Source organism: Poromitra crassiceps (genome assembly GCF_964638095.1).
Source record: "Poromitra crassiceps genome assembly, chromosome: 12".
NCBI lineage: Eukaryota > Metazoa > Chordata > Actinopteri > Beryciformes > Melamphaidae > Poromitra > Poromitra crassiceps.
In genome coordinates, this window is record NC_139632.1 from 41163696 (window position 1) to 41176947 (window position 13252).

A 13252-nucleotide genomic window follows, 5' to 3' on the forward strand; every position below is an offset into this window, starting at 1 on the left:
ACAGCCTCTCAACACAACCCTGCAGCATCCAACATGTCCTGTAACAACCTCTCAACACAACCCTGTAGCATCCAACATGTCCTGTAACAGCCTCTCAACACAACCCTGTAGCATCCAACATGTCCTGTAACAACCTCTCAACACAACCCTGTAGCATCCAACATGTCCTGTAACAGCCTCTCAACACAACCCTGTAGCATCCAACATGTCCTGTTTATGGTCTCTCAACACAACCCTGTAGCATCCAACATGTCCTGTTTATGGTCTCTCAACACAACCCTGTAGCATCCAACATGTCCTGTTTATGGTCTCTCAACACAAGGCCTTGTGTGACCAATTCAGTCCATAGTATGAGCCACAGCCTTGTCACGAGGAAAACACAGAATAGGGGTGGGAAGCAATCACCAGATGCCCCACGATAAGATATTAGCACAATACTTAAGTCACAATATGATAATATTGCGATATGAGTGCTGCAATATATTGAGAGTATTGCGATATATTGCGATTTGTCCCCAAAGGAAAACGTTGTCTGTTCATCTCACTTCAATCATTTTTATCGCAGCAAAATTGTCAAGTAGACAGACTGGCCAACACTGTCATAAACATCTGTCATCACTGTTGCATGCACCTGACAATTTATATCATACAATATTACAATACTGTACTTGGCAAGTTGGCATTTGTGCGATACGATATATTGCCACACAAATAGCGTGATACTATGCTGTATCGATCCCCCCCAACCCACACACACACACACACACACACACACACACACACACACACACACACACACCTAACACAGAACAGAGAGAGGAGGCTCCCCTTGATTAAATGATGAGTGCTGGTACCAGACGGTTGATGGGGGTGGGGATGGGGGTTTCTGATGGGATGTGGGGCACCACACTTGTTCACTCTAGAAGATGAATCACCTGCTGGCCTGCTGTACATCTTAAGTGTGTTTCATGATGAAGCGTGACTGAACATCACAAGAGGGGGTTCAGGGTCAGGGAAGGCATCTCCATTGAAAAAACTGACATATCTAGGCTGAGGATGGTGATGCTGGTATGCTGTAGCAGCTCCACCATCCAGTAACTGGTGGTGATTGGGTTCCTCCTGTAGTAAGCTACAGCTGTTAGATGGTGGATACCTTCCAACAACCTTCAACTAGACTAGTACCATCGATACTACTACCATCAACTACTACAGTAGCAGCACAGTAGCTACTGCAGCATCAGTGACTTGACGGGACCAAGCCAGAGCAGACGGTGGAGGCTGGGACACAGCTCAGGTCCATCGATACATCTTGCTGCTGTGCTGACCAAGCAGGCACTCTGCAGCAGCAGCAGCAGCAGCAGCAGCGCCTCGTCCTCCTGCACACAACCATCGATCGTCGTATTGACGAACGCCTCTGGGTATATTGGCTTTATGTGAGGCGAGCCTATTTGAGGAAAAGACAAAACACCTGCCCTGTCTTGTTTTTTTTGCGCTGCATTCATTCAGGGGTCGCGATCGCCCAAGTAACGTCAAACGCACGCCAGCACCAGTACTCTGTAGTGTAACGTTTTAGCCTTAATAACATCACCACGTACAGTGCAACTGATAAATAAGCCGCTGCTCTGATTAAATAAGCGTGCAGGTAAACCATTCACACAGATGATTCTGCTCATGCTCAACCTATATATTCGAGGAGAAAGCCAATACAATGCGATAGTGTCTTACCGTTAAAATCGTAGGATAGCCCCTGCTGCCTGCCTGTCAGATAAGAAGACGCTCCAGTCCAGAGAGAAGGTGGGAATGATGCTGGAGTGGACATTATCAACCTGTTTCCATGGACAATGTCTCCACCTGCCGGTTGAAAGTTGACATTGTATGTACCGTTTGAAGACGAATAGCGTTTGGCAGTACAAAGTAGCATGTTAATGAGCAAGCATCATATACCAGACAGCATGGTAGGTAAGATAGTTTACTATCTCCTGCCTTAAAACTGTACTGTCGTGTACACGTTTAATGCGAAGGCAGTGTGAGATGTGTGACTGACCGTGTGACGCAGGTTGGAAAAGAACTACAAAAATGACTTCCGCATTTGGCCAGATGGGGCCTGAAATCGGTGTCTCACAAAAAGCCTGAGATCTGTGACGTGATTTTTTTTCTCGATACTCGGTTGATATAATTTCACAAATTTATACGCGCTTTTATATGTTAAGAGCGAATGTCAGAAATTGTTATAGTGTTGGTAAGCGTTGTGGTTATTCTAACATTTTTGGCGAGTGTTTTTTGACGTCGTGCACCGACACCGGCGGCGAGGCGGCGATGATGTAGCAGCAGTGGGTCTTTTACTTGCGGGAGGAAAAAGCGCCAACTTCTGCCTGCGCTGTCGTCCGAATTGTCAATACGCTGCGAAGGGGCTTTGAATTAAGGTTGGATATTCCGAAAGAAGACATTATTAAACATATCTGGAATGAATGAATAAGGTAAGAAAACAATGCTCTGCAGACGGCATCGATTTTGAGATCCAGTTTTGCTGGCAAGGAACACGGCGTGTTGTTCTTTTTCCTCCTCCCACTTCTTCACGGCACCACACACCGCTTTGCTGTGACCCATTTTCTCCTCACTGTTTTCTGTGATCAGTGCTCTTAACGTTACTTCACTTTATCGTTCGCTATTTTCCACAGCGTGATCACAGTCGGTCTCACATTCTAACTGGTACTGAGACTGATCTAACGTTATTAGTCCAGATGCCCGGGGAGTAATAATGAATATAACGTTACAGGCTACTAACGCTAGTCATTTAGCATTAGCTAGCGTAGCAGCTAACGTCTTATGTAATGTGTTCAGTCGTTAACAGTCGGGCCTTGCGCCTTATGAACTGGCTGTCTAGCTTATGTTAAGTTAACTTATTTAGCGAGATACATGTACAGATATGCGCAGTTCTGTGCTTTCACAACAACTCTGGTGGTGGTGGCGTTACCCGCCGACTTTGTAACATCTGCCTGTTTCATTTTGTTACCAGTGAGGTGCGCTGTTGCCTCTCCCATAGTCAGAGCACCACTTCAGGATAGCAGAGGGAAAAAGATGCCAGGTCTGCAGGGTGAACACGTCGTGGCGGCCCTGGGGAGCCCCGTCAAGAAGAGCAAACTGTCTCTGAAGTTCTTCCAGAAGAAAGAAACTAAACGGGCTCTGGATTTCGATGAACCTCCAGCAGATGAAGCCAAAGCGATTGAGCCTGAAGCAAGGTGGGCCTGCCCTGTCCTGTCAGCGAGGATCAGTTTAACATCATCCCAAAAACCAACCTTTATAATTTAATGTCAGTCGAGGAATCCCGTTCACATTAACCCACAGCCCCGTTTTTGACGAGATTTTCCCTCGAGGGACCCTATCTGAAATTGTATAGTGAATTAAACTAGTCCTCACATACTTAGGACCACTGGACCTGCTTTGGGAATCACAATCTATTTTATGCTGCATAGAAAACTTGCTATTTTAATTATGCTGGTATAAAAAAAAGAAAGATGGATGACTTAAAATTGGCAAGGAAATATTTCTTAAACTCAAATTGTGTGTGTGTGTGTTTTCTTTCCCACTGTTCAGCAGCTGTGATCAGGTGGTGCCTGGTCCAGCCTCCCCTGGCCCTCTCATGCTATGTGAGAAGAGAGAGAAGTTGGTGCCATTTGTGGGACTCAACAACCTGGGCAACACTTGCTATTTGAACAGTATTCTACAGGTAGGCCATGACCAGAGAACATGAAAATAAGCTTTCTACATAGAAGGTTTAATACTTAACCAAGTTAACATTAACATTTGAATGAACAACACTGAGGTAAACCTTGTCAACAAGGACCATCATCATTTGCTTTGGACCAAGAAGTGACGATACCATCCTGTGGCACTGTGGTCCTATATCAACCCATCATTTCTTAGTTGAGAAATGAGAGTTGTTTACATTCACAAATTGTGACCTGAGCATGCAACTCATTGACCGATGTGTACGTCGTGATTGGCATCATTTGACTAAATCCTCCGAGGGCTAATTTCCATGACAACATTATGATAATTGTCTGTCAAAATCTGCAGTAGAACAGCACCACAATAACTTGTGACTGTGGCAAAACACTAGTCCTAGTGACAATAACTTGAAGTGGATTTAGGATCTGTGTGGTGGTGAGGGGGAATTACACTGATGTTCTTTTGAAATGATGTCGATTAATTACATTTTCCAAACACGCATATCCTTTGAAAAGAGTGAGGGGTTTTGCTTGGCCTAACGGTATAAATATGTCTTCTTCACACTAATCTTTCTGTCTTGTCGTTGCTACTGCAGGTGCTGTACTACTGCCCAGGGCTCAGAGACGGCATTAAGAAGCTGCACGGCCTCTCCAAACGGAAAGACAAAGTCAAGGAAGAAAGTGCTAAAAGTGACGATGAGGTTTGTGTAATACTGTTTACATTGAAACATCCGTCATCACATATCTTCACATATTTACTCAATCCTGGGTTACATCAATGGAATACTTTGATCATAACTACTTTAGATAGACATTGATCGTAACAAAACTGTAAAACAAGTTTAAACATTACAATGTATTGTGACTTTTTCATGCAACTTGATTGGTTTGGTTTAATAAAACAAAAAAAAAGATTGATGTTGAATACTGATTGAATTCTGGAAAACACTGACAGATATGAACATGCAGTTTATTAACTTTGGACAACTTTGCAGTTGAAAGCTAATAGTTTTAATTGTATGTTCTCACTCAGCAGGTAGAAGGTACGGCGGATGCCTTACCGCCTCAGATGGAGCTGCTTGGGAGCTTCAACAGCCTGATAACGTCAGTGGAGCAGCTCCAGTCCAGCTTCCTCCTCAACCCTGAGAGCTACGGTGAAGGAGAGCTAGCCACACCTCCACGTAAAATACTGCACACACTCAGGTAAGAACTTGCTCACCTGGCACTTGTGACCAGTTAACGGGTCAGGTTTTGAATTTGTCCAAATTATACATTCAAATTGTAAACTAGTTCATTGCTCACAGGTTGAGATTTGAGATGTGTGACGATCAATTAATTTAGAAAAGTTTTCACAACATAATTCTGACATTTTGATGACGGTTTCGTCTTGCGCTATTAACGACACGCACGTGCGTTGCAGGCAACTGAACCCCATGTACGAAGGCTGTCTCCAGCATGACGCCCAGGAGGTGCTGCAGTGCATCCTGGGATACATCCAGGAGGCCTGTGACACCATCAGGAAGGAGCAGCGGGACGAGGGCGAGGCCGACGCTGTGATAGAGGTGAAGCTGGAGAGCGTGGTGACCCATGTGGATTCCAGCAGCTCTGTGACGGCAGACAAAAGTCCCGTAGAGGAGGACGGCCAAGTCAACGGCAAGAGGAAGAGCGACACCGAGGCTGGAAATGCCAAAAAGAAGCCTAAATCTGCCAAGGGTAATAAATCTGACGCAGAGGAAGACGCCGCGAGTGGAAATAAACCGTTCACACGCTCCAAGAGGAAGTCGTCCACTGAGATCACATTGGACAGCGGCCAAGACAAAGACGGGGGAGACGAGGAGGGGGCGAAGAAAGCGAACACGGAGGAGGAGGGCAAAGGTGAGAAGGCCGCTAAAGAGGGGAAGGGCAAGAAGAAGGCCAGGCTGAGCTGGCTGAGGCCTTCAGGGAAACAGCCCAGTATCTTCTCCAAGTTCCGCAGCGTGGGCAAGATCAGCTCCATCACGGGAGCAAAGAACCAGGCCAAACCCGAGCAAGAGGATGGACCGAGCAACGAGCTCAGTCAGGACGGGAAAACCAGTCAAGAGCAACCAGCAGAAAACATGGCTGAGGACAAGAAGGCAGTGAAAACCCAAGGTATGAAACTGTTACTGGCCTGATGGGACATCAGGGAGGTTTTAAGGGGACGGATGGATGGATGCATTTGTCAAGTGGTTTATTTTAATTTGTCTCGTCTATGGTGTCTCAGTGAGTGTAGCCTTTTACATGATGATATTGCGATCATAACATTCTTACAGGTTTATTTCATTGTGTAAGTAATTCTTTTTAAATCACACATTTAATAAAGTTGAAGACATTTGAATGGAATGGATAAGAGTAAGAAGAAGCTATGACAGCAAAGATTAGAAAGACTTGCTAAAGCGTTTGTGTCCGTCAGTCACATAAAGCTGTGGTCACAGGGCGAGGGGAAGTCATTGAGCGGATGCATCAGTCATGTCTCTCTGTGTTTCTGCTCTATTCAGCGGGCCTGGACCTGATGGAGCGCTTGTTCCAGGGACGGCTGGTTCTGAGGACTCGCTGTCTGGAGTGCGAGAGCTTCACAGAGAGGAGGGAGGACTTCCAGGACATCAGTGTCCCAGTGCAGGAGGACCAGCCCAGCAGCCCCGACAACCTCTCTGAGGGTGCGGATTACTACTTGTACTGCTATTATCACTGTTATTTTTATTAATACTATTAATAAAAATAACAACTATAATACTACTGCGCGGGCTCGCCCGCCCTGCAGCTTGCTCACTGATAAGGGCACAACTCGCATCACTGATGACATCACAATTGCTCTTATGATATCACTGAGGCTGTCACAATGCCTATGACATCATCAGTGATGTCACAATGCACAATTGCTCAAGTGACATCACTCCAGGGGTTTTATGACATCACTGATGACATCATCAGTGATGTCACAATGCCGGGACTTTATGACCTCACTGATGACATCATCAGTGGGACAAAAATTGAAACAAACAAACAGAAACATTGCCCACATGCTCCCTTTTTTACCTTTTATTTATACAGGGGGAGTCTCACTGAGAGCAATGTTCTCGTTTTCAGGAGTGCCCTGTTCACATTCACACACATTCACACCTGGAAGCTGACCAGTACAACCACAGTCTGATCTGTTGGCCACTGAGCAGCTCCACTGGAGCGGTTTGGGGTTAAGGGCCTTGCTCAAGGGCACCTCAGTGGTGGTAAAGAGGGAGGGGCAAACGCTGCCTTTTCACTTTCACCACCCAGATTTATCCTGCCGGTCCCGGGGATTGAACAGACGACCTTCGCGTCACAAGCTCGCTTCTCTAACCGTTTGGCCCACCACTGCCCCAATATATAGATATGAACGACAGAAGAGATGAACAGACAAACAGAATTCTAATGTTGTCAATGTCCTCCCTCTCCCCAGTCTCCCCAGACCCTAAAGCAGAGCAGAAGACTCTGAAATGGGCCATCTCCCAGTTTGCTTCCGTGGAGCGCATCGTCGGGGAGGACAAGTACTTCTGTGAGACCTGCCACCATTACACAGAGGCAGAGAGGAGCCTGCTGTTTGACAAAACTCCAGAAGTCATCACCATTCACCTCAAGTGCTTCTCTGCCAACGGTCTGGAGTGAGTTGATGTATTTGTTTTTGGAATGGAAAAGGACCAAGTGTGAAAATACACAGTCAATATAGATCATTTCCCCCTTTGACCATGGTGATATTGTTCATCCACGTCATAGATATGAGCTCTTTCTCCTCTTATCTTTCCTTCCCAGACTAGACCCGTACGCTGGCCTGTCCAAGGTGAACACTCCCTTACAGACCCCTCTGACGCTGTCCCTGGACGAGTGGTGCACACGGCCCTCGCCCACCGGGGGGCGACGCTACCAGCTCTTTGCCGTGGTCATGCACAGCGGCGTCACCATCAGCAGCGGCCACTACACCACCTACATCCGCATGTCCGACCTGAACGACGTGGCGCTGTGGCGAAAAGAAGAGACGGAGGAGGAAGAGGAGCGGGAAGGCGGAGGAGGGCAGACGCAGCAGAAAGAGGAGGTGCCGGACTACGACGACGGGGAGGTGTCCGTCAGCCTGAGGAGGAGGAGGACGCAGAGCAAAGGAGGCGCTAACGCTAGCTCGGCTAGCGGCATCGCCGGTAAAACGGGGGGCAAAAAGTCCGAGGGCGGAGTCGGACTCTTAGGGGGCCAGAGGAGTTTGTCTAGTTATGACCTGAGGGACGGCGGCAGCAGCAAACAGGCAGACAAAGCCAGCAGCAGCAGCGGGGCGACAGAGGGCTCCAGGCGCAGGAGAACCAGCAGCCTGGGGCAGAACGCCGAGACCGGGCCGCAGAAGGAACCCGAGGCTGGAGATGGAGATGGGGTTGGGGGGGAGCAGGATGGGGTTGAGGGGGAGCAGGCATCGGCGAGGGAGGCCACGGAGCAGCAGGCTCTCTGCAGCCTCCTGGAGTACGAGGGCCGATGGCTGCTGTTTGACGACTCTGAGGTGCGTCTCTTTGACCAGGAGGACTTCCTCAGAGCCTGCTCTCCTGAGACCTGCTCCACATCCACACCGTACCTGCTGTTCTACAGGAGGGTGCCTGAGCCCGGACACTAACCTCAGCCACACCGGCCCGCTGTGCTGTGGTGCCAGGCAGGTCCTTTTGTCAAGCTGAACTACCCAGACAGACAGGCCTGCACAAAAAACTAATCGCAGTTGTTTGTAAGATAAACAAAGTCAACTCATACGTTAAAACGGTGCAAACAATGCCAAAAAACAAACAAATGCTGTCTTTTTCTGCCATAGCACCTAAACTAGTTTCAATCCAGAACCCATGTTGCCAACAGTCTGCTCTCATGAAAACATTCTACTATTACTTTATCGTGGGGACCGAAAACATGTCTTTGAAGCAATTTTTGGTGATTGGTATTTTAGGAAACGGCAAAATATACAAGTGGCGTTTTGATATTCCATGTGCCACTGATGATGGTTATAGTATAGCCTTTTTGAAAGTAAGTCATTTGAAATGAGCTTGCCTCACTGTAAACAGCAGAGGGAGCTGTCCTCTGCTGTTGTTTCTTGGACACGGGCTTTAATACTCCTGTCATTGTCTATAACTTGTTCTTGAAATGTTTTTTTTTCCCATGTTTTTCTCTGTGCTTGGGTTTGTATGGAATAGCTTTCTGGAACCATGGACTTTTTGGATTTTTGTTTTGTACAATTTGGAAAAGCATTTTCCTTTTCTCCATTTGCACTTCAATTTCATTTGGGTGATAGCTCGGAAGATTTATATTTTTTACATGGAAGCTAAGCTAGTTATGTCTTTCTCATTTCCAAGTTAATTTGGACTAAGATTGCCTGACCTTGAAAGCCAGAAAAAAAACTTCTTCTCATTCACATAGCAGGGCAATATAAAAATTGTCTCGTAAGGTCCGATAGAGCATGATAAGCTGCAGAAAGTGACAAGAAATATTTTCTCTAGATACTTTTTCAGACTAACTTTTGCCTGCATTCCATGTCACTGATTCCATGCGTTTAGATTTTTATATATAAATTAACACATTTAATCTTTTACATCTTTCAAGCCTGAAGTTCATGTTTATGCAGGAGAGAGAAAACTAATGTTGGACTGATTGATGCATACAGTTAACATCTTGAGCTGACCAAAAAATTTAATTTCTATGTCACTTGTAAGTACATGCATATATTGTGGAGGAGTGCTTCACCCATCAAGCCCTGTGTTCTATAATGGCTGATAAAAGAAAGGGGGAAATAAATCAGAAATCCTTTGCTGTTATTCAGTATGTAACTGTCATACTGAGACACTGCACTATTTTATGCTAATTTGAATTGGCACCCAGGGCCACTTATGGAAATTAATGTCAGACATGGCCCCATGCATGTTTATGCAAGATTATCCTACCACTTTATAATTTAGCCAATACACAGCATCACATTTCTGTTTCATTCAGAATACAGAACTTGTAGCTGATGAAATGTGTAATTTACAGGAATTAGCATATTTGAAAGTTGCAAAATCAGGTTGTGTCAGCTTAAGGGGTTAACGCAATCACTTGGTCCATAAGTTTGATCAACAGCCCGGTTTGATATACTGGCTGGGACTGGAATGAGGGTCAGAATGGAGGTATGAAAACTGCACAGCGAGGTGAGCAACAGCTTTGGGCCCTATTTTAGATGCTCTTTAGCGCATTTAGGGCATGTCCAAGTTAGTCCACTCTTGCTAGTTAAGACGGCGCAAAGGGTCCCTTAATTAATCATAGGTGTGTTTTGGCCGTAACATGAACTCAACCCGTCAGTGTCATCTCCCATTCCCCTTTAAGAAGCCTTGGCACATTGCTCAGCTTTTGTCTGGATTACAGGCTCCTGCAGCCGTGCAAAGACAGACCGCATCAGTACCAGGAAGCTAATGAGAGAAAACACCACAGCCGACCTCAAGACATCCACACTTCATACTCCCATACATAAACCTTCAAATCCCCCTCCAACACATGGCAATGACATGTTTACTCTCCTGGGGGATGTGCCCTTTAAATACTTTGCCAGACTTTAGATATTTAGACCAACAACAACACCATGAGAGCAAATATGGGTGAAAGTACATTTTGCTATAGAGAGCCAAAGTGAACGTCACTTCCTGCTTCAGCACTACCAGAGATATTCATCCGCCATTTATTTTCCCATAGACATTTCGTAAAATGCGTATGCAATTTTTTTTACTTGGTCAAACCAAGTAAATATAATAGCTATATTTAGAATCGGGAGAGACCATAGAACATTTCATTCCGACCTAAAAAATAATTTTCTTTAAATCCGCCATCTTTTACGTTTTGGTCCGAGTGAAATGTTATGTGCTCTCTCCTGTTCCTAAATATATCTGAACCGTTTGGTTTGAACAAGTAAAACTTATGTTTATAAGCATTTTACGAAATGTCTATGGGAAAATAAATGGCAGATGAAAATCTCTGGTACAGTGCTGAAGCAGGAAGTGACGTTCACTTTGGCTCTCTATTCAAACAACGTGGGCAGTGGGCACCAAAGTGGCGAGTGCACTGTGCTTTGCACCGTATGTGAGATGGGGCCCTAAGTTCACAAGTCCAGTGCGTTTCTCACAGCATGCAGACGACCTCCAGCTGCCTCTCTTCTTGTTTTGAGCGTTCTGTTCAGATTCTGTAAACATGCTTCTGTCATAGCCTGTGTGCTTTATAATATCCATGACATGCTCACGTTCTGCAGGTGGAGTGTGTAGAAAGTCCATCCATCCATGGCATCAGGGAGAAAGACCGGGGTTTGAGTGCTTTGAGTTTTACTTTAGAGTGAATCCACAGTTCATAAGCCAATATATCGATATTCATGTTCATTCGCCTATTTTAATCCTCATAAAAACAGATCTATATAGCCTATTTATGAAAACATTCCCACCTCAGCTAATCATTTTAAGAAGGTGCTCACAGAACTGGTCAAATGTAAGTGACAGCAGCCTTGATAACTGTCGTCTCCATAGTTTTAACTGCACCTCGTTCCAGTTCAACAAACTGTGCTGTTACTGTAGTGATATATGTTTTGCAGGTTCATACCACGAGCAATAAAGTTTTTACCTTTACATGAATTTCTTGTGCTTTTTGGTAATCCCATTCATTGTTTTAGATTATGGGGAAACACATTTCTTGTCTTTCATCATCATACAAAAAACACTGGCATACACCAATTGAACATTAAAATATTTATTTAGTAAAATATTTAAAAGAAACAAAAGAAACTACATAAAATAATTCAAGGATGTTTAAAGTCCCTAAACTTCCAAACAATGTAGTTTCAACTTAAAATAATATAGCATCATGATAAATAATGGTACAAATGTTTGCATGTTTTCATTGTTTTCCTCCCCTGCTTGGAATTACATCGTAAACTTTCAAGTTGTAAAATGAATTGCTACACTGTAATAAAAAGTGCACACATGAAATTGAATACAGATTTGACACGTCGTAAGCTGTTAAAAAGAACACCTTGACCTCTTTTTTAAATAGTACCCTTTCTGCAGACACTTGTCAGAGTTTGGGGGCGTAAGTTCCCGTCTTGGCACTTTATTTAACACAAAAAGAGGGATCTTTGAATAGCATTCCTCATTAACGCCAATGGGTACCGTGAGCATTCTAATGTGCAGACAGCATTGGTTTCAGTAAGGAAGGCTAACAATATTAATAAGCTTTTTCTTAGGGTACCTGGGGGGGGTAGGAACGTGTCCCCCTACTGTGACAAATGCCTCGCAAAGAAAAATAAGATTACAAATCAAAATGCCACGGTATCGCTTTAAATCAAAATGCCAAGGTATCCCTTTAAAGTCCACTTGTTTGTCCTACTGATTGTGTAACAGGTGATCTGTAAACAAACTAAGACACTGGAATGACGTACCGAGCTGGGACACTTTTCGCCTTTCTTTTAACACACCATCAGAAACACTGACCAACTTTCTGGAGAGAGACTCCTATTTACACTCGGGAATAAATTATTATTGAAATTGTCTTGTGTGCGTTTTTTTTCTCTTCATCTTCAAATGTCAAGCTTACGGAGACTCATCCTGCTGAAGGAATCTCTGGAAAAAGGAGGGAAAAAACAGCATGTGTTGATTTACAGGCACACAGATGTGAGGTGCAACTCGTTGAGGCACAGGTATGATCTTTTCAACTCAATCTGTTGCCCCAAAGGTTCACAGTCACTTTCTCTGTTATTCTAGATATGACTTTGTTGTGAATGACAATGAGGAATACAAATGCAGGGTTCCCACTGTGGCCATTATGAAAAATGCCACGATTTCCCCAATGAATGTCCACAACTAAATTATATAGGAGTGCTTCCATGATCTCAAAATGTTCTTAATTCCTAGTCTGATTTATTGATTTTATTCAATAAATTTAAAATATAATAAAATACACCAATAATCATACGGTATAAATGTTAATGTTGTTTTTCTGGTTCCCGCTCTATAGAAAAAAACAGCTGAAAACCCCCATCTGAAAAGGTGAATGAGTGTGAATTCTGTGAAACAAGCTGGTGTATGCCTGAAGAATGTAAATTTGTAATTTGTAAATTTGTTCCCTGACTTCCCCAGATAATTTATAAAATTCCCTGTATTTTCTTGTCTGGAATCCATGATTTTCCAGAAATTCCATGGCCAGTGGGAACCGTACAAATGAAATATGAAATCTTAAGCAACATCACAAAATATAGTCTGTAAATCTCAAACTACCTTGTCAAGCTGTCCGTTTGCTGCATACAAAAAATAAGCAAAAGCAAAAAAAAGCAAAAACAAACAAAACAAAAAATTAACTGGCCATCATCATAAAAGGGAGTAAGTGGTCTCTGTTTAAATTTTTGTCCCACATTGGATGTTGTCATCAGCAAGTGACATCACTGATGATGTCATAGGCATTGTGACATCATCAGTGACATCATTATTGACCAAAATCATCTTATGACATCACTG

At 44.2% G+C, this 13252-nt stretch overlaps 3 protein-coding genes across 3 annotated transcripts in view; 1 reads left to right on the plus strand and 2 right to left on the minus strand.

Annotated features, from left to right (window-relative positions):
- Positions 1-13252, minus strand: part of LOC310786230 (uncharacterized protein) — a gene marked incomplete at both ends in the record, with an annotated part of 366431 nt that overhangs the window by 198527 nt on the left and 154652 nt on the right.
- LOC310786603 (ubiquitin carboxyl-terminal hydrolase 1-like) lies at positions 2346-8367 on the plus strand (the record flags this gene model as incomplete). Its single annotated transcript, XM_083647832.1, has 9 exons — positions 2346-2477; positions 3017-3239; positions 3595-3727; positions 4325-4429; positions 4762-4931; positions 5149-5858; positions 6245-6403; positions 7180-7381; positions 7530-8367. Exons 2-9 carry the CDS (start codon positions 3079-3081, stop codon positions 8365-8367), a joined length of 2478 nt encoding a protein of 825 aa, XP_083503958.1. The 5' UTR covers positions 2346-2477; positions 3017-3078.
- Positions 11588-13252, minus strand: part of LOC310786950 (dedicator of cytokinesis protein 7-like) — a gene marked incomplete at its 5' end in the record, with an annotated part of 31585 nt that continues 29920 nt past the window's right edge. The window contains one exon of the mRNA XM_083648284.1: positions 11588-12361. Coding sequence (XP_083504410.1) covers positions 12319-12361 — 43 coding nt within the window. The 3' untranslated portion in view covers positions 11588-12318. The remainder of the gene's footprint in view (positions 12362-13252) is intronic.